The following is a 23501-nucleotide window of genomic DNA, read 5'->3' on the forward strand; positions in this document are numbered from 1 at the left end:
CGCCCCTCCCCAGCACTTATTTCCAACCTTCCAACTCCTTCCTTAACTTTTGAAAGGAAACCCCGTTTGTGAATCCTGCTCAGAGAACTGATCAGGTCCAGGTGAAGCCACACTGAGCCCCACAGCCAGTTTTCTTTAGGGGGCAGGGCTGACGCCGTCTGGGGATGCCCGGGGCTCAGGGGTCCTTCGTGGGCTCTCTTCCCCAGGGGCAGTGCTCCTGGAAGCCTCCAGGCTCCCGTCCTGGAAAGGGAGGAGGCAGAGAGGGAAGGGACGCGCAGGAGAGGCCGGGGCGAAGGGGTCTGCACCCCACACCCCACGTTCTCCTCGCAGCCGGGGACACACAGCGTCCACAGAGCTTCACATTTCTGGGTTGTTTCAGTGCCTCCAAGGTGGCCATGATCTCAGGCCAGGTTCCCTCCCCAGTCTCGAGTCTGGGCCTGGAGATACCACTCCTGGGATCCACGTTTCAGCACGTTCAGCACGAGAACAGCTCCCGACAGGAAGGCTTGCATCAACCTTGGTCCTTCAAACCCAGCATCACACCTGCTCCAGGTGAGGGGAAGCGGCCTCAGCAGCAGACGGGATTGGGGGTCTCCTGTGGGGCACCGGCCACCTCCGAGGGCCCACTGGGGAGGCCCTGCTCCCTTCTCCACTTGCCGGCTGTCTCCTGGGACGAGCTCCTGGGGGCCCTGGTGGCACTGGCCCGGACGGACAGGTGATCCCAGCCCCCCTGAAAGGAGAGAGCGGAGTGACCCGGGGCTGCCAGGGGTCAAGGGGCAGAGACCATCCTTCTAGACGGTTGGACTCTTGGGCGGCTCTGCCCGGGGCCTCCCACCCGAGAGCCCTCGGGGCTCGGAGCCCCAGGCCAGCACAGCCGCCCCGTGCCCAGCCCTGCTTACCCCGATGCCATAGTCCCAGCCCTGCCCCTTGGGCTCCAGGGGCTGCACACCCGTGCGGCGACACACAGTTCCCCGGCTCAGGCTGTGGCTGCCCTGGACTTTGTTGGCGATGACCCAGACCTGGAATGCAGACCCACTGAAGGCCCGGCCCCACCGCTGCAGGGGGACCATGGAGACAGCAGCGGGGAGACCAGAGCAGAAACCCGGATCCCCCCAAGTCCCCGACCCCAGGGCAAGCACCCACCCCCCTGTCGCCCCAGACCTGGTCCAGGGGCCCCACGGACACGTGGCGCACGTTGTTGGACACGTGTTCCCAACTGGTGCCCTGCGGGTAGCTGGGTGTGACCCCCTGGCGGTACCACAGGTTCCCTAGGAGAGAAGCACCGATACCGTGAGGCCCCGAGCGTCGGGATCCACTTCGGGGTCTGCGAGGCCGGGAGGTCTGACCATGAGACAGGCGGGGTCTCCCTCTGCATCCCCCCCACTGCCCGGGGCTCCTGCTGACCAACAGCCGGAGAGACCCTGGCCGTAGCCAGCCCTGCCCTTCCCACGTTTGCCTCCCCCTCACTTCATAATTGCCCCGCTGTGCTGGGCTGGCATCCTCGTCTGCTTTCTATGCATGAGAAACCGAGGACAAGGAATTCTTTAAACAATAAAGAGACCTGGTGTGGAATAAAATCCCTGGGTTCCAGTCCCGATTCCGCCCTTTCCTCGCCTTGCTCAGCTGGGACAACAACTACAGACCATTAAAGGGCACGGGCGGAGCTGGCTGGAGGTGGCACGGGGGTGGGGCAGGGATGGCCTGGGCCGGGCAGGTGACCTCTGCCAGCCGCAGCTGCCCCGGGGCTCCTGAGTCGCGGGCCTGGGTGGCACTGTCTAGAAGATGCTCCCAGGCCTTGGCACCGGGTCCTCCTCCCGAGGTGCAGGCAGGCCAGAGCACCTGGGGGGGCTGGGGGCCCCCGACCCTGCCTGACTCGGGGGAGACTGCTTGGAGGCTGACCTCAGGCTGGCGGCCTCTCATGGGGCTTACGAAGGTCTCATGTTGGGGCCTGGGGTGGGCGAGGGTCTGGTCTCATCCCATCAGGGCACTCAGGGAACCCCAAACCTCCCCTGGTGACCACTGGGGATCAGAAACCACTTGCCGTTTTCGTCCAAGGCGAACACTGCTGTGTGCCCCACGGACACCTGTTTCAGTCTCTGTTTGGGAGGAGATGGGATGAGGTACCAGCAGTCGCCTGCGATGGGAGATTGGATTTGGGATGCAGCACCGAAACCGTCACCCCGGTGCTCCTGGAGCACGTGGCCTCCTCTGCAGCTCACGGGGTCGAGCAGGTGCGGCCGGCCTCTGTCCCCAGACTGGCCGGACCACAAGTGTGAGAGGGCCCAGCACAAGCTGACCTGTGTCCTGCTGTCCCTTCGATGCCCCGGCCTGCCCAGTGCCCTCCCCAGGGCCCGCCCGAGGCTGTGGCAGCTTCCAGACGGTGGGGTCCGATGGGCCGCTGTCCCGAACAGGGACAGGAAGGTGCCCGGCCCAGCATGCGGTGGATACTCAGCCTCAGGGCCACTGTGCGAACCCACTGCCGCTCGTGGAGGGTGGCGATGCGCCAGCCACCACCCACCCGTCGGTCCATCCATCCCTGTGCCGGACACTGCCTGGAAGTCCAGAGAAGAACAAGCCTACACGGCCTGCACTCCCGGAGGGCAGCCAGGGTGGACACTGTGGACGGGCTGTGCGGGTGCCCAGGGCCGTCCCCGAGGGGCAGGAGGGGCGGTGAAGGGCAGCCCCCCTGCCAGGTGACCACCCCTGGGTCAGTCCCAGCGGAAGGGGCGGCCTCTGGGGGGAGCCCAGCGCAGCCCCTGCGCCTGGTCCACAGGTGTGTTCGGTAAATGCTTGTTGAACTACACGGAGACCCGTCAACCGGCTTCCCCGGAAGCGGAAGCAGCTCCAGCCGCCCCCGGCGCCCGTCACAACATGGCAGCGGTGGCGGCAGGAGGAGGTCCTCCCGAGGGGTGGCACTCACCAGCCGGCTTGGACGGGGACACGGAGCCACGGTAGAAGGCGGAACCGTCCCTGGCCACGGCCCACACCTGGTAGCAGCCCCCGACGGAGACGGAGGCGAAGGGCTGGTCGGTGCCCACATGCAGCCAGGAGGAGCCCTGCAGGCGGGGAGGAGGGACACTCAGGGCGGCCGGGCCCCGCCTCTGTCACCCACCCGGGTTCCGGGAGCTGGCGGCTCCTCACGCCAACCTCATCCTCAGCTCCAACTGCCCGCAGGGCTTGGCGACCGCTCGGGCCACGAGCGGTGACCACCGGTCCCAGGGAACGTCCTGGGCAGAGGCCTGGGGAGGCCCGATCCCTGCCCGACTCCACCAAAGAGCCCTATCTCGGTAAGAATCCGCCAGGGGGCTGGCAGGTGGGCAGGCCCTGGGTCCCACAAGGTGCTCACCGCGGGGTTGAGCTCGGACACGCCCAGACGGCACAACACGTCCCCCTTGTCACTGACGGCCCAGAGCGCGATGCCGGGCCCGCTCCCGTGGGCACCCGGGCTCTCCGGAATGATGGACACGTCCCCCAGGGCGATGGGGGCCACCTCCAGCCAGGGCCCGCTGGTCACTAGCTTGCACTTTCTGTGCGGCAGAAAGAGAGCAAAGCCCCGGGCACCCTGATGCCGCCGTGAGCCTCAGGGCCGTCTGCTCTGGACAGAAGGGAGCAGCCAGGCCCCTGGCCCTGGGGAGGGCTGGGGCCACAACCTCCGACCCCCCAGAGGAGCCGGTGGGCACCACCCTTCACGCCGTCCGCCCCTGCCTGGCCTCCAACCCCATCCGGGCCTTCCTCCCACCCTGCGGGTCCTGTAGAGCCTGCCAACATTTGTCTTGTTTGTTCTTGAAAACAAACGCTTCAGAAACAGCACTGGGAGCCCGAGGGCACTTCCTGGGCTGACATTTACTTTGATCCGCTTTTCTCCTCCCGCCTCTAACCTCCCCTTTGCTTCCACAGGGACTGAGGCCGAGGCAGGGAGGGGCATGGCGGCACCCCCCAGTTACCTCCCTCCTTACCTGGTCCAGCACCTTCTCCTGACGAAATCCTTCATGGTTTTGTGCCCATGGTACAAGCTGCAGAGGAAGAAGCTGATGTCGAGACCATGGAAGTTTCTGGAAGGTGACGCTGCACGCACATCCTTTCCCCAGGAGTTACAGAGCCCAGCCCTCAGTGCGAGCCGAAGGTGGGGCTCGGGGGCAGCAGGTAAGGGAGGACGCCGTCCTCCTGCTTCAGATGCCTCTGGCCCCGCCCGGGCCCCCCTGCGGGGTCTTCCTGGGGCTGGCAGCTGCCCAGCTGGGGGGTGGGCTCTAGCTAAGGGGCCTCTGAGCCCTCCCCACCCCCAGGCGCCATCAGAACGCTTCTGGGGAGCAGTCAAGCTCAGGACCCAAGGCCAAAGCGGGGGGGGGGGGGGATCAGTCCAGGATAAACCAGCCTGGGGCTCAGAAGCCAGGCTCAGGCCCTGGCTCAGTCTCGCCCGGCTCCATCTTCCATCTGGAATGAACTGTGTACCGTGAAGGGTCTGCACTGTGGGGCAGGGGGCAGGGACTCTGCCTGGCTGACTGGGCCTGACACTCAGGGTCGCAGCCCCCTGAGGCCCCCTCCCCACGCAGAGAGAGACATGCTTACGCAGGGAAGTCGCTGGCGTACTGCCACCCCTCCTGGTCCGTGCCCCCAGGGACGCTGAAATCCACGAACCAGTCAGAAACCTGGGGGACGGGCGGGTCAGTGCGGGCGGACACCCCCCACTGCAGCCCCCGCCCCAGCCCCAGCCCGGAGCTTACCCAGGCCCACTGCAGGGACGGGGGCTTTGTGCTGGCCTTGGTGCACTCCTGCAGGCCTGTGGCATCACTCCACATGTACCGGTCAGTGGGCAGACCCCTGCGCAGGACAACAGGGCTGAGGTGACGCCAGAGAGAGGGGAGAACGGCCCCCCTGCCCAGGCCCCTGGGACGGCTGCATCTCTGGAGGGGCGAGAGGGCGGAAACAGGATGGCCCCAGGGCGGGGACAGCAACAGGGGGACCCTACATCACACGGGGGCCAGGCGCCAACCAACCACAGCCAGGCCACCCACCCGAGGGACCCCACACCTCGTTCTCTCATGATGTGGGTCATCGTGTCCCAAAAAGACTTTGAAGCCCTAACCCCCGTGCCTATGAGTGGGACCTCATTTGGAAATAGAGTCTTTGCAGAGAATCAAGTTGAGATGAGACAGTTATTTAGTGGGCCCCAGTCCACTAGGACAGTGTCCTTACCAAACGGGGACGTCTGGACCCAAGTTTCCCAAATTGGGAAGACGACGTGAAGACAGGGAGAAGGCCATGTGACAACTGAGTCACCAGACAAGGAACACCGGAAGCCCCCGGAAGCCAGGAGAGAGGCCGGAACAGATCCTCCCCAGGGCCCTCAGGAGGAAGCAAGCCTGCTGACACCTGATCTCAGACTCCGCGGCCTCCAGAACGGAGAGAATAAACGTCTGCTGTTTAAGCTGCTCAGCCCGTGGTGTTTTGTTACAGCAGCCCCGGCTGACTGATACACTCCCAGCAACACACAGTGCACGGTGGTCTCCGCGGGCGGCTGTGGCCCTGGCTTTGCACTCTCTACACAGGCTGGGGAGCCCGGCGCTGCTTTTCTTCTCCCGAGGACCAAGCAGGGAGTGAGGAGGAAGGGGACAGGCAAGCAGGTCAGCATCCCGTGTGGACCCTACACACAGCCAGGGCGGAGGCTTCCAGAACACATGCGGGCAACGTCTGTCAGCTCCCTTAGAAGGGCTCAAACCCTAAGTTACCGGGGTGAACGGAGAGACTCGCAAATATTTACACACGAGGAAATCCTTTAAACTGTCCAGACGACAGCAAAAGGTCACAAACAGTCTACATGTCCAAGACCAAGGAGGGGTGAGATAAGCCAGGTCCACCCTCGGGGATCAAATTGGGAGGCTGTCACAGGCCATCTGTACATGTCTGACTGTCCCCCTGCCTCCAGCAAATGCGGGCACGCTGGGGACGGGCAGGGGGAAACACACCAAAATGCGGAGAGTGGCTACTATTTTTGGTTGGTGGGATTAGAATTTATTCTTCATGTTATTTGAAATTTCTTCCTTTCATCAATTTTGAAAACACAAAGGAAATTTAAAAGTTTGTGCCATTTATCATAGACTCAAAAATATGAAATACCATTTACAAAAGATGTCAAGACCCCGTTACAGAAAATCACAAAACCCTATTAATACGAAATGAAAGATCTACATAAATGAAGGTATAAACTGCGTCCAGATTTTGGAGATTTAGGAATGTGAGATAACGTTTCTACCCAAACTGACCTATAGGTCCAAGGACATCCTGACCAAGACCCCAAGAGCTTTTGAGGACTGCTTCTAAAGTTCACCTAGAACTGATCCAGGAAGAGCCAATGCTGGATGAAGAAGATGAGAGGCTTTGACAACTTCCCATAAAGGGACGGCAGCTGGAACCATGTAGGGTTAGCACGAGGATGCCCAAAGCCGCACGGAAGAGAAGGGCTTGGGAACAGCCACTGCCCCATGGACACTGGAGTTAAGGCAAAGGTGGCCACTGTGACGCAAGGGGGAAGGACAGTCTTTTCAATAAACGGTGTGGGTCACTGGAGAGTAAAAAACCAAAACCACTTTACCCCTACCTCACCTTATATACCAAGTAGTTCAGGCCAGGGGGTTCTAGACCTAAATGGACAAGACAGAGGAATAAAGCTTCCAGAACAGGGTGGACAAAAACACGCCTCACAGGCCTAATCAGGACTGTTTCAGCACAGCCTACAAAGTAAGGGTCGTTTTTACATTTTTAAATGGTTGAAAAAAATTCAAAGAAGGATAATGCTTTGGGACACGTGAAAATTCTACGCAATTCAAATTTGTGTCCAGGTGTAACGTCTTATTGGGACACAGCAATGCTCATTCGTTTACGTGGCTGCTTTCAAGTGGCAGCTGCAGAGTGAGTCACTGTGACAGAGACCCTAAGGCCCACCACACCTGAACTATTTCCTATCTGGTTCTTTATAGAAAAAGTTTGCTGACTGCTGTTCCAGAGATAGAAGGATGTATTAATCCCCTTGGGGTTAATGAGATTTCTTAAGAGGTTTTTTTAAAGGCCCCATCTTTATGTAAAGAAAAGGATGATCAACAGGACTACGTTTAATAATGAAGTCACCACTAACAGGGTGAAAAGCAAGCTGCAGAACAGGAGAAATAACAGAGAAAGGGCCCACACCTTCATATGTAAAGAGCACTGGCAAATCAAGAAAAAGAGATCATCCGACCAAAACATGGGACAAGGACTCGAAGGGGCATTTCACAAAGGAGGGTATCCAAGTGCCAGTACATGTTTGAAAGGTGCTGTGTCCCATTAGCCCCCAGGAAACAGAAACTGGAAACAGGAGATATTACTACACGCTCATCAGTGTGTCTAAAACATAAGAAACCAGCAAAGATGTGGGGCGTGCCCTGCCTGTGAGAGTGTGGACAGGTCCACCCACTGCAGAGAACTGGCTATTCCAACACCAACTGGGTGGACTGCAACACCACTCAGTCCCCACAAGGTAAAGGCACGGTCCCCAGCAAGACTGCCCCCACTTCAGATACCAGCCATACTGCACTTCTGACCAACTGGCTACAAATGGGGGGCAGTTCTCATTACCTCCTCGGGTTTGATAATTTGCTACAACGACTCAGGGAACTCAGGAAATCTCTCTACTTAGGATCGTAGTTTTATTATACAGGATATGAAATGGGACCAGTCGAAAGAAGAGACCCACAGGGCCAAGTCTGGGAGGGGCCCCAGCGCAGAGCTTGGATGAGGCTCAAGCTTGAGGACCGCTGTTCTGGCCGGCCAAAACCCCTGCAGTGGCTTTAAGAGGTAAGAAACACCACAACTCGCTTGCTTTCTGAAACAAACGAACCAAATACCCCAGGACAGGGTATGAGAAATACGTTTCTGTGCTGAGTGGGCAGGAAATAAATAGCTGCATACAATCTAGATTTTCTAGAGTGTCCCGCTTCTGCACCAAACACAACATATTGACTGTCTTGTCCCAAAGCCTCACATTTGGAGAATTAAAATAATTTCGGTGGAGGCTGTGATGTTCTCAGCAGCTTCAATTAAGCAAAACTTTGTAAGAAAGTTAAGTAACCACCCCACTCAAAAAAGCACCAGAGGGGATGGGGAGGGAGGTGGCGATGTTCTATTTCGTGACCCGGGTAGTGATTACGCTGGTGTTTGATCTGTGAGAATTCGATGATATATATGGACATATCAACATATTTAGATACATCTCACCGTATGTACGTATATGTGTATGTTTCACGCACTTTATGTATGTCACGCTCTCAGTAAGCGAGTTTTTAAAATACGCATTATACTTTAAGGGAGAAAATCCTGCTAAGCAGTAAGATCCAGTCAGTTCCACATCTGGGGCCAGACGCCAGCTCTCCCGCTACAGCAGATGCGCCCGTTCAGCTCGGTCCTGTTTCCGCGGGCGCGCGACTGGCTCACCTGCTGGTGTAGCCCGTGACGGGGTTCCAGCGCTGGTTCTCGTAGATGTAGACACACTTTACGTCCGACTGCGTGTAGATGTTGCTGGTACTGCTGGCCAGGCCTGGGGGCGGAGAGGAGGGTGCTGGACCCAGGCCACACCTGCCCGCCCGACCAGGTGAGAGCAGGCGGGAAGAGAGGGCCGAGAGGATTCACAGGCCGGCTGAGCTCCTCTGGGGTTACCCGGGGTTGTACGTCCTGGTGGCAAGAATCTGACACTCCTCCACCTCACGCCCTATTCTCACCTGCTCCTCTTCCCCCACCTTCCAGCCCACTCACCTGGCACTGGGCAGGTGTGAGGCCCCCCCAGCTCATTCCTTACTAACAAAGGTGCCTTGGACCCCTCATGTAAGCCCATGAGCCCCACTTTCCTCACCTGTAGGACAGGGACAAGAGTAATTCCTGCCTCACAAACAGGGAAGCTCTTAAACCTGCACGACGTGCCTTCCTGGGGTCTCGGTGGACCACAGTTATACAGGATTAGCTGCCTCCACTGTGGGGCGTGTGGGCTGGGGCATGGAATGTCCCACTTCGGTGTTTGTTTCTGCCTCTTGTTTACCAGCAGGAGACAGAGGGACCCTACCTCCACAACTCGGGGAGCCCCCAGGGGTTCAGCAAGCTCTCGTCCCCTAAGGCGCAACCCATCTAAAGGGGAGCTGGAATCCGGGCCTGGGAATCAGGAGACTGGCCCTGGCGGCTGTCTTTCTAGAACCTTCACGGCCTCCAGCTCAGCAGTGGGTGCCCAGGAAGGCCCACTGGGGGCGAGACCCGGTCTCTGGGCTTTCACGCTTTGTGCGCTGGCCCCGGGATTTGGAGGTTGGCAGTGGTGAAGGTCACCTGTCAGCCAGCTGTCAGCTGAGCATCGATACTGGTGCAGCGGCTCCGGCGTGGGGCAGGGAAGCCAGCCAGGGATTAGCGGGGGGACCGGCCCGTGCGGGAGGCTGGGGGCAGGGCTGGGGGAGCCGGTCCTGCCACCCTCACCTTGGAAGCAGCCTCCGCCGTAGCCACCCGTGTACACCCAGGCCGTGTGGTCGTAGCCGATGCCCCACACCACGCCCCGGCTGTTGGCCTCCACCACCCGCAGGTGGCCTCCCATTTGCCGCCAGAACCTGGAGATGAGGAGGGAGGGAGGGGAGGGGAGAAACTGTCCCGCAGGGCTTTCCAGCGGCTACCCCTCTGCTCCGTGGCCTCCCGGACGTCCTGCTTCACTCACCTTCGGCCTCCAATGACAGACTCTATTGAGCACAAGGGAACCCGCCTGGCTTCCCACTGGGAATTAACCAGCTACGGCGAACCCTGAGCTGCTGCAGGAGCCGGTCAGGCCCCCAGCGAGCGGGGGCTTCAGGAGCCCCTGATCCCTGGAGTTATGCAGACAGGAGCGAGGTCAGCAGCCTGAGTCCCCCCTGCACCCTGGTCTGGGACGGGCGCATCACGCCAGACCAGGAGGGGCCACCACTCGGGCCAGCACGGCCTCCTGGAGTGCAGGGTGCAGCTGCCACCTGGGGCGCGCTCCTGCGGGCGGAGGCCCTGCCACTGTCCAGAGGCAACTCGTCCGACTGGGCGCCGGGCACACAGGGCCACCAAGAGCGGACGAGCGAAGGGCAGACAGACATCCCCTCTCCCTCCCGTGCAGGGCCTCCCAGCCTCACCCACGTCCCCCTGGTCCTCACGGGCTCTGGGTGACCTTCTGGGCCAGGTCCCCAGCTCCGTCAGGTGCAGCCAACTCACATCTGGTCACAGGGCAGCCAGTGCTCGGGGGCCTCGAGGTCTGGGCTGGGCTCGCTCACGAAGATGTCCCCCTTGCAGGTGACGGACCAGATGGCCTGCGGGGAGGGGCGGCCGTGCACCCTGCGGCTCTCGCAGCAGGACAGGTCGAGCAGGGCGAGCTGCGGCGGGGGGACGGCCGGTCAGCGAGGCTGGGCGCCCAAGACCGAGGCTCCCTCACGCCCGCCCGCGGGACCCCCGCCGCTCACCCAGTCGCTCATGTCCTGCTCGGTGGCAGCGGCCAGGCGCACAGGCCACCTCTGCCGTGTCCTCTCGGGGGTGTACATGGCGAAGGAGTGCTTGGCCTCACTGAGCACGGGGACCAGCGCCGTCACCTCGTTGAGGAACACGTGGATGTACTGTTGGCAGAGGACAGGCAGCAGGGCTGTCACCGGGGAACCCGCGGGCCTGCGGCTGCCTCGGGCCCCTGGGTGGAGCCCCCGTGTGGTGTGGCGACGGGGACGGCTGGGTCACCCTGATTCGAGAGCCAACCCCTGGGGGTCCCGGGCCTGCAGGGTTTGGTGGTGGGTGGCAGGTTCTGATGGGGAGGCCTTGCTTGTGAGCAACGGCCTTAGTGATGTTTTCGATGTGTACGAGGGCATTTAGAGCCAGACTGACCGCGTTCAAACCCCAGCCCCGGAGGGGGCGGCTCTGTCTCCAGAGCCTGGTTGCTTATCTGGAACACGAGGGCCCCTCAGCAGCTGCTGGGGGTGAGGCCGGCACACGCCTGCCGGCCACTGCCCGGCTGCTGGCACCGCGGACGGGTGCTTTGCAGATGCCACACGCTGTCCTGGGCCAAGCGCCTCGGGGCCCGTGTCCCATGCCCACTCCTGCACCCCGGCTTTGCAACCCCTCCCCTGGGACACCCCACCCCCCTGCACCTCCCTCCTCCCCTACACCTCCCCGCACCTCCCCCCTGGCGCCCCCACCCACCTTCTTCTCCTCATGGACCACGTAGTAGATGAAAAGGATGCTGTCCCGAACCCCATCGTGGCCCGTGAACTGTTCCAGGGCCACACGGACATCCACCCACTTGTGGGGTTTCCAGTCGCACCACCACTGCAGGGCCCCCGTCTTCACCCACACCGACTGCAGCACAGCGGGACGGTGGGACGGGTCACAGGCCGGCCCTGGGGCGCCACACTCTGGCCCAGTCCCCGGCACCCCGGGGCCACTCTGCTCCCTTCACTGCCACACTGGGGGCTCCTGCCCGGCCCTCCTGGCTACCCCATTTCACCCTAAGGACAGAAGTGACCGCCAGGCCCCGAGCCAGCGAATTCTATGATTCTCAAACAGTCTGTGGGATCGGCACCGTTACCCCATGCTCTGGGTAGGGAAACTGAGGCCCGGGAGGTTCTGTGCCTGGCCCGATGTCAGAGAGAGTCAGCGGCAAAGCCGGGGCCCACGCCACCCTAGACGCAGCCAGGTCCTCTGTGCCTACAATGCAGTGGGGCCCGCGCGGAGTTCTTGAGGGCAAGTGAACCGACAAACGGACTCATCGCTTCATCGTTGATTCTACACGGGCCTGGAGGGGACGGCTTCGCATCCGAGATGGACAGACAGAAGGATGGCTGCATCCATCTGTGTCCCTCCCACCTACCTCAGGGCTGGCATGCAGCAGGTGCTCAATGAATGTGTGCTGGAAAAGTGCACCCGGGCACTGCCCACCTGCTCCACGGCCTGCTCGTAGTGTCGGAAGTTCTCCAGCTCCCGCTTGGTCCTTTCTGTGAGCTGCTGGAAGATCTGCTTCCGCCAGGCGGCGGTCTGGGCCGGCGTGATGGACAGCGAGAGCATCTGCATGGAGGCGGACAGGCCTGCGGGCCGGTCGGAGCCTCAGGGCTGGGCAGCAGGCCAGGCCTCTCTGCTCGGTTTTTCACCAGCCCTTGCTTTCTAGAAAGCTACCATCTCTGTAACATGTCCCGTGAGGGCCCTCCCTCCCATCATTCACCCTGAGGGGAAAGTTGATGTCCCCCAGGTCAGCCTAGAATGGCCACCACTGCTGGGACAGGGGGAGGGAAGGGGCTCCAGGCCCACGCCCTTCCTCCTGACAGCCTGGGCTGGTCTTGGAAGGCTCCAGAAAGATGGGCTGAGCACGGTGGGGGCATCAGGCCTGCCCCACCTCCCCTGGGGCACCCTCTGGGGCGCTGGGCCGTTGCCCTTACCCGAGTGGACGGTGAACCATTTGAGTGTGGTGTGGGCCTCCACGGCACAGCCTCCTCCGGACACCCAGGCCCACAGCGCGTGGCAGTTGGCGCTGTCGGGCTCCTCCAGGCCCAGCGGGAGAAGTGGCAGTGAGGAGAGGTTGGTGGCCTCGGGAAAGTCGGCGGCCGCGTGGCTGGGCCCTTTCTTGGGCTCCTTCAGGTCGATGTTGGTCCAGGGCAGCTCGGCCGGGGCGGAGGCCGGGGCGGAGGCAGGGCCGGCGACCTCCACGTCATGCTCAGGGTCAGGCCCCGGTCTCTTGGCTTCCGAGTCGCTTGGCACACGGGACTCACCACCACCCCTCACCTCGTCGCCAAAGAAGCAGCCGGCGCTGGAAGGAGAGGGGCAGACCCATGATTCCCTCGGGGAAGGACCATGCGCTGTGTGACCCTTGGCCAAGTCATGGCCTCTCTGTGCCACACACACCAGTACCTGCTCCCCAGGGAGCTGGAACCCCTGGGAACTTTTTTTTTTTTTTTAATTTTTGGCTGCGTTGGGTCTTCGTTGCTGCGTGTGGGCTTTCTCTAGTTGCGGCGAGCGGGGGCTACTCTTCGTTGCGGCATGTGGGCTTCTCATTGCGGTGGCTTCTCTTGTTGTGGAGCATGGGCTCTAGGTGCATGGGCGTCAGTAGCTGTGGCATGAGGGCTCAGTAGTTGTGGCTCACAGGCTCTAGAGCATGGCTCAGTAGTTGTGGCACACGGGCTTAGTTGCTCCGCGGCATGTGGGATCTTCCCGGATAAGGGCTCAAACCCGTGTCCCCTGCGTTGGCAGGTGGATTCTTAACCACTGCGCCACCAGGGAAGTCCCACCCTCAGGAACTCTGAAAGGTCCCCAGGCCACACCCAGACCAACCAAATCAATGTTAGGTGGAGATCTGGCAGTATTATTAGTTTTTATCGTAAAATACATGTGATGTAAAATGTACCATTTAAAATTGTACAATGCAGTGGCGTTAAGTACATTCACAATGTTGTGCAACCACTACCAATTTCCAGAACCTTCTCATCTCATCATAGAAAGCCTGTACCCATTAAGGAGTCACTCTCTAGCCTCCTCTTTTCCTCCAACCTCCTGGCAGCCACGAATTCGCTTTCTGTCTCCATGCATTCGCCTGTTCTGGACACTTCATATAAACGGCATCGTACGGCATGTGACCTGTTGTGACTCGCTGCTGTCAATTAGTGTAAGAGGTCAAGAGTCATCCGTGCTGTAGCATGTGTCAACACTTCATTCCCTTGTATTGCTAAATAATATTCCATTGCATGGATAACACTATGTTTTATTCATCCATTGATGGACATTTGAATTGTTTCCACGTTTCAGCTATTGTGAATAGTGCTTCTTTTAATATTCATGTACAGATTTTTGTTTGAACATGTTTTCGGTTTTTCTGCGTATCTATCTAGGAGTGAATTTGCTGGGTCCTATGGTGACTCTATCTTTAACTTCTTGAGGAGCTGCCAGACTGTTTTCCAAAGTGGCTGCCCCACTTTACACCCCACCAGCAGTGCAGGGGAGTTCTAATTTCTCCACATCTTGTCAACACTTGTTACTGTCTCCCTTTTTGATTACAGCTATTCTGGTGGGTGTGAAGTGGTATCTCATGTGGATTTTTTTTTTTTAATGTGGTTTTGTTTGCATTTCCCTCATGTCCCACGACGTTGAACATCTTTTCCTGTGCTTGTTGGCCACTCGTATATCTACTGTGGAGAAATGTCTGTTCAAGTCCTTTGCTCTTCTGAGTTGAGATGTTTTTGAGTTGTAAGAGCCCTTTATGTATTCTAGATAACAGACCTTGTTAACTATCTGATTTGCCACTATTTTCTCCCATTCTGTGGATTGTCTTCTCATTTTCTTGATAGTGTCCGTTGATGCACAAAATTTTAAAACTTTGATGAAGTCTGATTTATCTATGTTTTCTTTAGTTTCTTGCGCTTTGGGTGTCATATTTAAGAAGTCACTGCCAGTATATGTATAGCTGATTCACTTTGTTACAAAGCAGAAACTAACACACCATTGTAAAGCAATTATACTCCAATAAAGATGTTAAAATATATATATATATATATTTATATATAAAAAGAAGCTACTGCCAAGCCCAAGGTCATGAAGATCTGGCATCAGTGGTTCTGGAAATTCTCAGCTGATCCCAATGTGCTGCTCCCTTTGAGAAGAGCCTAAACCCTCAGGTGAATGTGAGCAAACCCTGCCTGGCCAGCCTCCGGGCATCTCTAGGCTGACGGTGCAGCTGAGCGCTGACCACCAAGCTGGGGGAGCAGAGGGTGTGGACCAGCGTCTGAGGGGGGCCCAAGCCGGCTGCAGAGTGCTGTGCCGAGGGCCCTGGGCCCCATGACCGGGCAGGTGAGCGCTGGTGGCGCCCCCAGCTGAGACGCTAAGACACCTGCCTGCGTTCTAAGGGCCAGTGGGCAGGGCTGGGATGGGTCCACACGCTCTAACCCCAGGGATCTCAAGGCGTGGTCCCCAGAACTGCAGCAGGAGCACACCTGGGACCTTGCAAGACATGCAAAATCTCAAAAAAGTAGCTCTGGGGGCGGGGCGTGGAGATCCTCGGGAACGAGTTCTCCAGGTGATTCTGGGGCACGTCTTAATTCAGGGCCTCTTCTCCAGGCTAGAAACCCTCCATCTTCTTCTCTGCCTTCCTTTAACACAGGGGCCTGAGCATCCTCCCGCAAAGAAGGCTTTTGTCTCCCAGACCTTGAGGCTTCAGGACCAACAGGCCAGCCCTGCTCTGGGACAGCCCCCAGCCCCTACATGGGAGGACATCCTGGCCTCACCCAGCTGCCCTCTCCCGCCTCCCGCGTGCTGCCCCCGACCTCGGGCCGAGCAGGACCCCAGGCACAGGAAGGGAGAAGGCCACACAGCCGCGGCTCCCGTGGGTCGGGACCTGCTTTTCTCCCGCCTGGGGTGAGGCCGGGCAGCAGCCTCCTCCGACACGGCCCCCCACCCCGGACTGACCCCGCGGAGCCCCACCGCCTGATCACCTGAGGAGGCTGGACAAGCTGCCCGAGTGTGAGCCGTCACACTCCCGGCCGGCGACGATGGCCTTCCACGTCTTCCCGCTGAGCTCACTCTGGGTGACACCGTGACGGAAGTACAAGGCCCGGTCTGCCCAGCCGATGCCCCAGACCTGGAACAGACAGAGGTGCTGCTGCGGGGGGTGGGGGGTGGGGGTGGGGGTGGGGGTGGACCTGGAACAGAGAGAGGTGCTGCTGTGGGGGGGGAGGGGCGGGTGCAGACTGGGGCTCCCTTCCCCTGGGGGCGTGGGGGGAGCCCCCCAGGTCTGGAAGACACGCCTGCAAATGCAGGCGAGGGGGGGGCGGTGCGCCTGTGTGGGTGGGCTGCGAAGGGGCTGGGGTGGCCTAGAGCTGAGTCCAGGACTCAGATGCAGGAAGCGGAGCCCCGAGGGGGCTGGGGGAGGGTGCGGCTCCAAGGTCAGGAGGAGCAGGGACCCAGCCTGGCTCCCCGACCTCAGGCAGACTTGGGCCTTTGGGGCAACAGCGTCCAGAGGAGGTGCTGGTGCCGGTAGGCACTGTGCGGGGACAGGAAGTCCACCCATGTCCCCAGCTTCCCTGTGGCCTTGGTGGGAAGGGAGCTGTTCCCCAAGTGAACCCAGAGGATGGTCCTGGTCCTTTTAAAGATGCAAAATAACCTCCTTGATTCTGACCTCAGTTTTATGGGGAAGGTGGCTGGGCGGGCGCTGAGGAAGGAAAGTGTGCTGGGCAGCTGAGGGGCCCAGGGGAGGGGCCTGGGAGCAGCCCCTTGGGAGCTCTGGCCTTGGGGGTGCCTGAAGGCGGAGCCGTGGCCCCAGGTGGCCTCGCTGTGTGTGTGGGGGGGCTACGGCATCTCTGTCACTTGGTTATCGCACGTGGCCTCCGTGCTCAGGCCCATGGGCACCAGCTGGCACCCCCTTGCCCCTGCCCTTGCGTGCCCAGCTCACCTGGGCAGGTGAGGAGTGTGTGCGGACACAGGAAAGGCCAGCCCCCCCCCCGCCCCCAGGAAGGCTTTCAGAGCATCGGGAAAGGCGTCACCTTCACACCCTAAGTCTTAAAACTAGCCAAACCACATTATCCACCAGAAAGAGGCTACGATAGGAACCATGCAGGTGGCGTTTAAAAGCTGCTGCTCTTACAAAGTTGGAAGATGTTCTGTCCTGTACTCAGTGATCTGACTTTGCCCTGAAATTTCTCAACAAAACTTTCCAGTCTCCAGGATGAATGTCCCTCCCCAGATCCGTGCTCGCTACCACTGCTCTGAGGGTCCTCGGGGGTGTGACCCAGGACAGTGGGGGCTCCAGGACTTGGGGGAAAGCAGCCCCCTTGGGTGCCCTCGCGGGCCTGGAGTGGGCAGAGGTTCTGGGATGCCCTCCGGTACCAGCCTCATGAGCATGCCCAGTGGAAAGGGATGGCGGGAAGCATGGGGGGGCCCCATTCTGATTCCTCTGCCGCCCCCCACCCCCACCCCTGGGGACCAAGGCTCCGGACCACACACACCTGGTCGTTTAGCCCCACGTTCACCATCATCATTTCTCCAACCATCTCGATCCAGCTCGTGCCGCAGGGGTTGTGAGAGTTGACGCCTCTTCGGAACCAAACCTGGGAAAGTCAGAAATAAACACACCTCCCTGGAGGGCCACTGAAATAGAAGGGGTTTTTTTTCAAGGCCTGGGAAAACAAATGAGTAATTTGGTCCTTTGGTTCAGGCCGCAGATGAGCACAGCACATTGTTCAGAAAGGATGCCCCTGACGTGGGGTTAGAAAGAGATCATGGAAGCAATGCGAAATCAGCTTACTTCACTGGACTTGCCTCTGATAAAGTCAAAATGACAAGCTCTGGATAGAGAAGAGGGGAGGCATTCATTTAGCTGAGGGCTTCAGAAAATTAGCTTCTGATTATCTGAAATGTTACAGCCTGTTGCACAGTAAATATAGTCATTCTGCACTTTGTACAGGGGTGCAGGCAACGTTTTGGGGGGTCACCAAACATCTTGGAGATCACCAGTGACGTCAACAACAGAATACGCACGGTGCCTGGCTGACACTGGATTTGTTCCAAAGGGTGTGGACCACTCTCACGAGAACAAAAAACCACACAACCCTCAATGTTAAACAGAGCCATTGGACCCAGCCCCCAGGGACCCCGTCCTACCTTACGGTCCTTGGTGATGGCCCAGACGACACCGACTCCTGCGGAGACGTGCAGGATCCCGTTTTCAGACGTGGGAGGCTCCACCACAGACCACGAACTTCCTACCCGGCCCCAGAAGACAGTGCAGGTGGCCCCCATCACTGGGAGCTCCGGGGAGAAGGTGGGCGGCCCCGCCCTCCTCTCCTCCGCAAGGTGCAGGGCTGCCCACCTTTGGGATTGTTCCTGTTGATTCCTTCCCGGACCAAGGCCTGTCCCTCCCAGAGCGACACCCACAGCAGGTCGTGGGGCCCACAGCTGATCTGAACCGCCTCCCCTGGGGTGTCCACCAGGGACCACGACGAGCCTTCGGGGTTGGGGTGGCTGACGTCCTCTCTGTACCACACCTGGGTGGAGAGAGAAACCCATGGGGAGGGTCAGGCAGGGTCAGGCCCGGGGCTCTGTGGCCGGGTTGGCTGCCCGAGCTTGGCTGCACTTGCATCATCCCATGCACAGCCCAAGCATGGGGTCTCCAGGGGACCGGGGGTCTCCAGGGGACTGGGGACCAGGGTGCTGGGACTGTCCAGATCTCGCTCACCCTGCCCCCACTGCCATCGGGATTCTCGACCAGATTAGATGACTCCCCCACCCCTGCTAAAAAATGCGACACTGACACCTGGATTTTGGCGGTCGTAGGGGACAGACCTCTTCTGTCGTCTGCTTGACTTGTGAGAACTCCAGCCCCAGCCCGGGTGTCCTGCGCCCCCTAGTGGCACAGTGCCCTCAGGACACCTGTCTCTAGGGGAAGCCAGGGGCCCCAGCGGCTGGATGAGGAAACCCCCAAGCCCCCTTCATAAGAATGTCTAAAACGTCCACTTCTTTTTCTCCTTAACCTGAAGACAGGGAGCATAATCAAATATTTAAGACTGAGCCACCCGCTCCTATTGCCCAAACTGGCTGATTTCATCTAGAGGGGGCAGCACATTGCTGCGTGGTCCATGAGGCCTCCCAACCCTGTCACCTTGCCCTTTTTTTCTTTTTAAAATTCTTTATTAGTTAGTGGGATTTATTACTCATACTAATTTTATTTGTAAACTTTAAATTCTATGCTATCTGAACAGACTGCCTTAACACTTGTGAATTATGTGACATGATCTCACTTACAATAATGAATAAAACATTTTCAATGATTTGGCATAGACAGAATTTTCCAAGGACAGAAGAGACAATAGACTGGTTATAAGCCTCCACCATGATCACCATCACTCAGAAATGCGTGTGCTATGGGCCCTGTTTGCACGTGATGGTTTACTGGGTGCTTCTTCGAACACCTTATCCAGTGAATAAATCAGCAGCTGGATCAACTGCCTTCCTGCACTGCAGAACCCGGTCTTGGCAGCCCCGCTTCTGCCACCTGCTGGTTTGGGCCCAACTGTCTGCCCGGCTCCTCCGGGAGCCCGGGGTCCTGGTTTCACCTTTTACGGACCACAGGAGTGATGTCGGGCAGCGCTGGCTCACACCTGGCGCTGCTTTCAAACCCGTTCTCCCCTCTCTTTGCATCCAGGTGGCGTGGCCCCTCGATGGGGGCTCTGTCCCCGGCCAGCTCCCCACCACCCTTCAGTGTGGCTCAGAGAAAACTACTACGGGTTGACCTAAGCCCAGACCAAGCAGGACCTGAAGGTAAGCCTGATAAAAGCCTGCTGTGGCTGCGCCAAAGCCAACCAGAGAACTTTGGTCCGTTTGTGTTAAGGGTACTGAACGGTCACGAAGTACGCTCTACAGCCACAGCCGCAGTGTTGGGTCACCTGCACCCAGGCCCATCCGTGTCACTGTCACTGTTGCTGTCAGCAGTGGGTTTTATTCCTTTGCTTAGTTCACAGGCTCCCCGAGAAAAGAATCTCCTCTCCTCCCACCCACACAGCTACCTCCACCCACCCATCCCAACAGCCATCCATCCATCCACCCACCTATCCACGCATCAATATGCTTATCCACCAAGCCACTTGCTCATCCGTCCAACCAACCATCCATCCATCTATCCATCCCCCTGTGCATTCATCCACATGACCGTCCATCCATTTATCCATCCACACACACACGCACACATCTATACCCCTATCCATCCATCTACTTATTCATCCATCCTCCTACCCACCCACCAATCCACAATACTACTGGAGACCAGCATGTGGGAGGCAGCACAAGGCAGTGGGCAGGGAGCTGAGATTCTATCTGAGGAGCCAGTATTGATGCCCTCTGAGCCCAGGGTGGACACTCATCAGTGCTCCAGGGGCTCAGAGGAGGGACAGGCCAGGAGCAGCCATGCGGTGGGAGGTCAGAGGCTTCTGGGAGGAACAGGACCCCGTGGGTCCCCAGGACAGCAGGATTCACAGGAGGGGGACTCTGTGGGGACCCCGGTAACAGGCTGACCACTCAGGGCAGCCCCAGCTGCGGGGACAGGAGGCGAGGAGAGGGTCCCGGGGAGAGCCCTCCTCCCTCCTCCACCTCTGGGAAGACAGTGGACGACAGCTTCTCTCCTGCCTGCTCCCTGCGGCCGGCCTCCTTCAGCCGCCTCCCATGCCAGGCCGGGGGGGCGGGGGCACAGGCCTCACCTTCCCCTGCAGAGACACGGCCCACACGGACAGGCGGCCCACGGGCTCGTCTGTGATCTCCCAACCCCCCACAGAGATGTCGCTGAAGGGGTCAGGCAACCGCTGGGGGTCATCCTCCGACGGGATCTGAAACGAGGAGGTGTGAGGAGGTAGCAGTCAGTGCCTGTGGGCCCCTGGGCCAGGAGGTGGCCCTGCTCCCCGCCTGGTGGACACCTGGGCGTGCACACTCCCACCCCCGCTTCCCCTCCGGCCCTCAGCACGCTGCCTTCCGTCCTCCAGCTAGGCCCCAGCAGACTTCGCAGGGCCGGCAGCATCAGGACGGAGGGTTCCCAGCCCTGGGCCCCCTCTGCCCTGTCCTCCCCCTGTTGGCCGCCAGGCCTGGGCTGCTGTCCCCAAGGAGTCACTCCTGCCCGTGCTCTGCAGTGGCCTGACCGCTGTGGCTCCCTCCCCCCATCACAGAACACGGCCCTGCAGTGAAGGCCTCCCGTGACACTGGCCGTCACCTTGCTCCCAGGCTGCTCCCAGCCCCAGGGCCAGGCAGGCTGGGCTGGACCCTGCAGAGGGGTCAGGCGAGGGCCTGTGGCCTTCCTCTCATTTGAGGTCACGTAGGACCCCAATACAGGCCTTGCGTCCCTAAGCTGGATTTTGTGGGTCACTGGAAAAATACAAGAGCCGGAGCGGCTCCCACGCGGGGTGGGGGGCAGGGGAGGAAGACGTGCACAGACTGAGCCTGAGTCTGGGACAGGGCAGCCTGGAGACCAGGTCAAGACAATTCTGTGCCGTCCGGGGCCACGGTCTGGCCCGGCTCCCCGACCAGCCATCTCCCAAACGAGGGCCGCCCAGGGCCACAGCCTTCCGAACAGGAGAGCAGGAAAGGCCAGGCCCCGGGGCGGGCATGGCGTCCCTAGAGCAGGGCAGGGAGGGTGGGGCTGAGGGCCACGTGACCCTCCCCACTACAGGGCTGCGCTCTGGGCCCCGCCCCCTGCCCCCCCCCCCCCCCCCCCCCCCCCCCCCGGCCACACGCAGGACCCCGGACCTTGGCCCAGGTGTCCCGGGACTTGTATCTCCTGTACCGGGTCCACCGCCGGCGCCGCACACAGGAGTTCCACTTCTTGTCCCTCGTGTACGTGGCGGGGAAGTCAATGGCATATGTCCACCCCTGCAATACCAAGATGGGGGGAGGGACCATAAAGCTCTCGAGGAAGGACGTGAAAGAGCTGGGGAAGGGGGAGCAGGATGGAGGAGGGGTGGAGAAGCAGCAGCGCGGCCCGAAGCATCGTCCCCATGGATCCCGTCCGGCAAGCGGGGAGCACGCGGGGCCCAGGCTGAGGTCTGATGCCACGGGGTGCTGGGGATAGCACTGGGGGGACGGGCCGAGCCCAAGGCGCTCCCTCCCCGCAGGGGAGCCCCGGCGGGACCCGAGTGCACCTACCCCTTTCTCTGTGGGTTCCCCTCCAAAATTCTCATCCACGTACCAGTCCGACTCCCACTCCCAATGCGGCGAGGGCAGCGCCACCCCATCCAGCGGCCGGTGCTGGAGCCCACTCACGTCACTCCACGGCCAGCGGTCACTCGGCAGGAGCGTCTCACAGAAGCCGCCCACGGGGTTCCAGCGCTGGGGGCCGGAGGCAGAGACCAGCCTTAGGCCTGGTGGCCAGGGCCTCTCCGAGGCCAGTGGGGACCTCCTCTCGTCTCCAGGGCGGGAAGGGAGCAGAGGGCCTGGCTCTGCATCGTGAGCCCGCAGCCCAGTCCGGTCCCAAAGGGCAGAGGACCTGCCGCGCCGAGCAGTGGGGGACACGACCGTCCTGGGCTCCTGGAACCCGGCCGGAGCCCCGTGCCTGTGCGGACCCGGCCAGCTGCCTGGATAGGGACCCACAGGGGCTCTGGCCTCAATGACTCGGATGCTGCAGCACTCGGATCTCAGCAGAATGAAGGCGGTGAAGGCGGAAACAGGCCGGGAGCCTGGGGTGCGGGGGCCCTTACCTCCCGGCAGAGCGACCAGCCCAGCAAGCCCGCCGCTCGGGACCCCACCTGATTCTCATAGGCCTCCTCCCGGCAGCGGATGGGGACGTCGCTGGCGCCCACGTGCACGTACACCTGGTTGTCGCAGGCGATGCCCCAGCAGCACGGCGCCGCCGCACTGACCCGCTTGAACTCCAGCTGGGCGTCCCTGCACAGCTCCCAGTGCCGCCCGGCCGTGGACAGCGTGAACACCCTCCCGAAGAGATCCACCGCCCACAGCTCCGAGCTGGGCATGGCCGCGGTGCTGCGGGAAAACAGCGGCGGGAGGGCGAGGGTCAGCACCCACAGCCGCTCCCGGCCCGGGGCAGCCGGGCCAGGCAGGAAGCCCGGGCCATGACCATCTCCTGCCGCAGGAGGGTCCAGGGCCCTTTTCTCTTCTCTGCCTTTCGCCCTTCTTGTGATGGGGATTTTTTTTCAAACACACAAAAAAGTCCGGAGGACAAAACGTGTAACATCCGAATACCCACTGCCCCCAATTTAATGAATGTTATTATTATCTGGTCAGAGTTCGTTCAGATCTTTCTTGTCTAAAGAATAAGTGAAAAGTTGTACATTTAATGAATCCCAAACCTACACGCGTCCTGCTGCCTCCAAGGGAGGCCTCTGCCCCACAGTGGAGAGGGACCCCCTCGTGCTGGTCCCCCTGTGACCTTCCTCTGTGCGTTCGTGGGGCGTCCCCACAGGCCCGGCACCGCCCCCCCCCATCCCCCGAGCGCCCTGCATGGTCGCGCAGGAGCTCTGTGGCTGTGTGCGTGGCAGGGATGGGAGGGGCCTGTCTCTACCCTCCTTGTGCGACCACCTTCCTCTCTTCCCCGACCCCTCTCCTGCCATTCTCCACTCCGGTTCCTTCTTCTCTCCTCTTCCTTTCTTATTTGCGGGGGGTGGGCAGAGTCACGGCTATGCTCTACCGCGGACCCTCCCAACCCCAGGGCTGACAGTGCTGCTGGGACCTAACTCCTAGAGGCGTGGCAGGGCCACGTGGCCGGGCCCGCAGCAGCAAAACAGAGCAGCTGGATGAGGGCAGTGCAGGGAATCCCAGTGCGCAGCTCTGCCGGACAGGGCGGCTCCCACATCCAAGACCCATCACTGCCCCAGGGCGAGACACGGCTTGTCTGGTTCGGAAACCAGAGCTACGGGGAGACAGAGCCTGGGCGCCTCGAGGCCGGGGCCAGGCTATTCTGCTCCCGAGACCTGCCAGGGGCACCAGGGCGCTTCAGAAAGCGTGACGACTGGAATGACAACGTGGACGATGGAACGCGT

General features: G+C 60.3%; 1 protein-coding gene across 1 annotated transcript; it reads right to left on the bottom strand.

Moving 5' to 3' along the window:
- Positions 1-568: 568 nt before the first annotated feature.
- On the bottom strand, positions 569-22485 carry TECPR1 (tectonin beta-propeller repeat containing 1; the record flags this gene model as incomplete). The annotated part of the gene is made up of 24 exons (XM_082857668.1): positions 22251-22485; positions 21652-21834; positions 21256-21378; positions 20220-20345; positions 17840-18014; positions 17632-17732; positions 16977-17078; positions 15468-15613; positions 12429-12796; positions 11935-12080; positions 11200-11355; positions 10476-10625; positions 10231-10388; positions 9484-9611; positions 8464-8566; positions 4722-4818; positions 4567-4646; positions 3957-4013; positions 3347-3527; positions 2921-3056; positions 2042-2134; positions 1162-1268; positions 900-1019; positions 569-730 (listed from the first exon to the last, which is right to left on the bottom strand). Exons 1-24 carry the CDS (start codon positions 22473-22475, stop codon positions 569-571), a joined length of 3423 nt encoding a protein of 1140 aa, XP_082713794.1. The 5' UTR covers positions 22476-22485.
- Positions 22486-23501: the final 1016 nt, after the last annotated feature.

This window comes from Leucopleurus acutus, assembly GCF_964270905.1.
Source record: "Leucopleurus acutus genome assembly, chromosome: 16".
NCBI classification, from domain to species: Eukaryota; Metazoa; Chordata; class Mammalia; order Artiodactyla; family Delphinidae; genus Leucopleurus; species Leucopleurus acutus.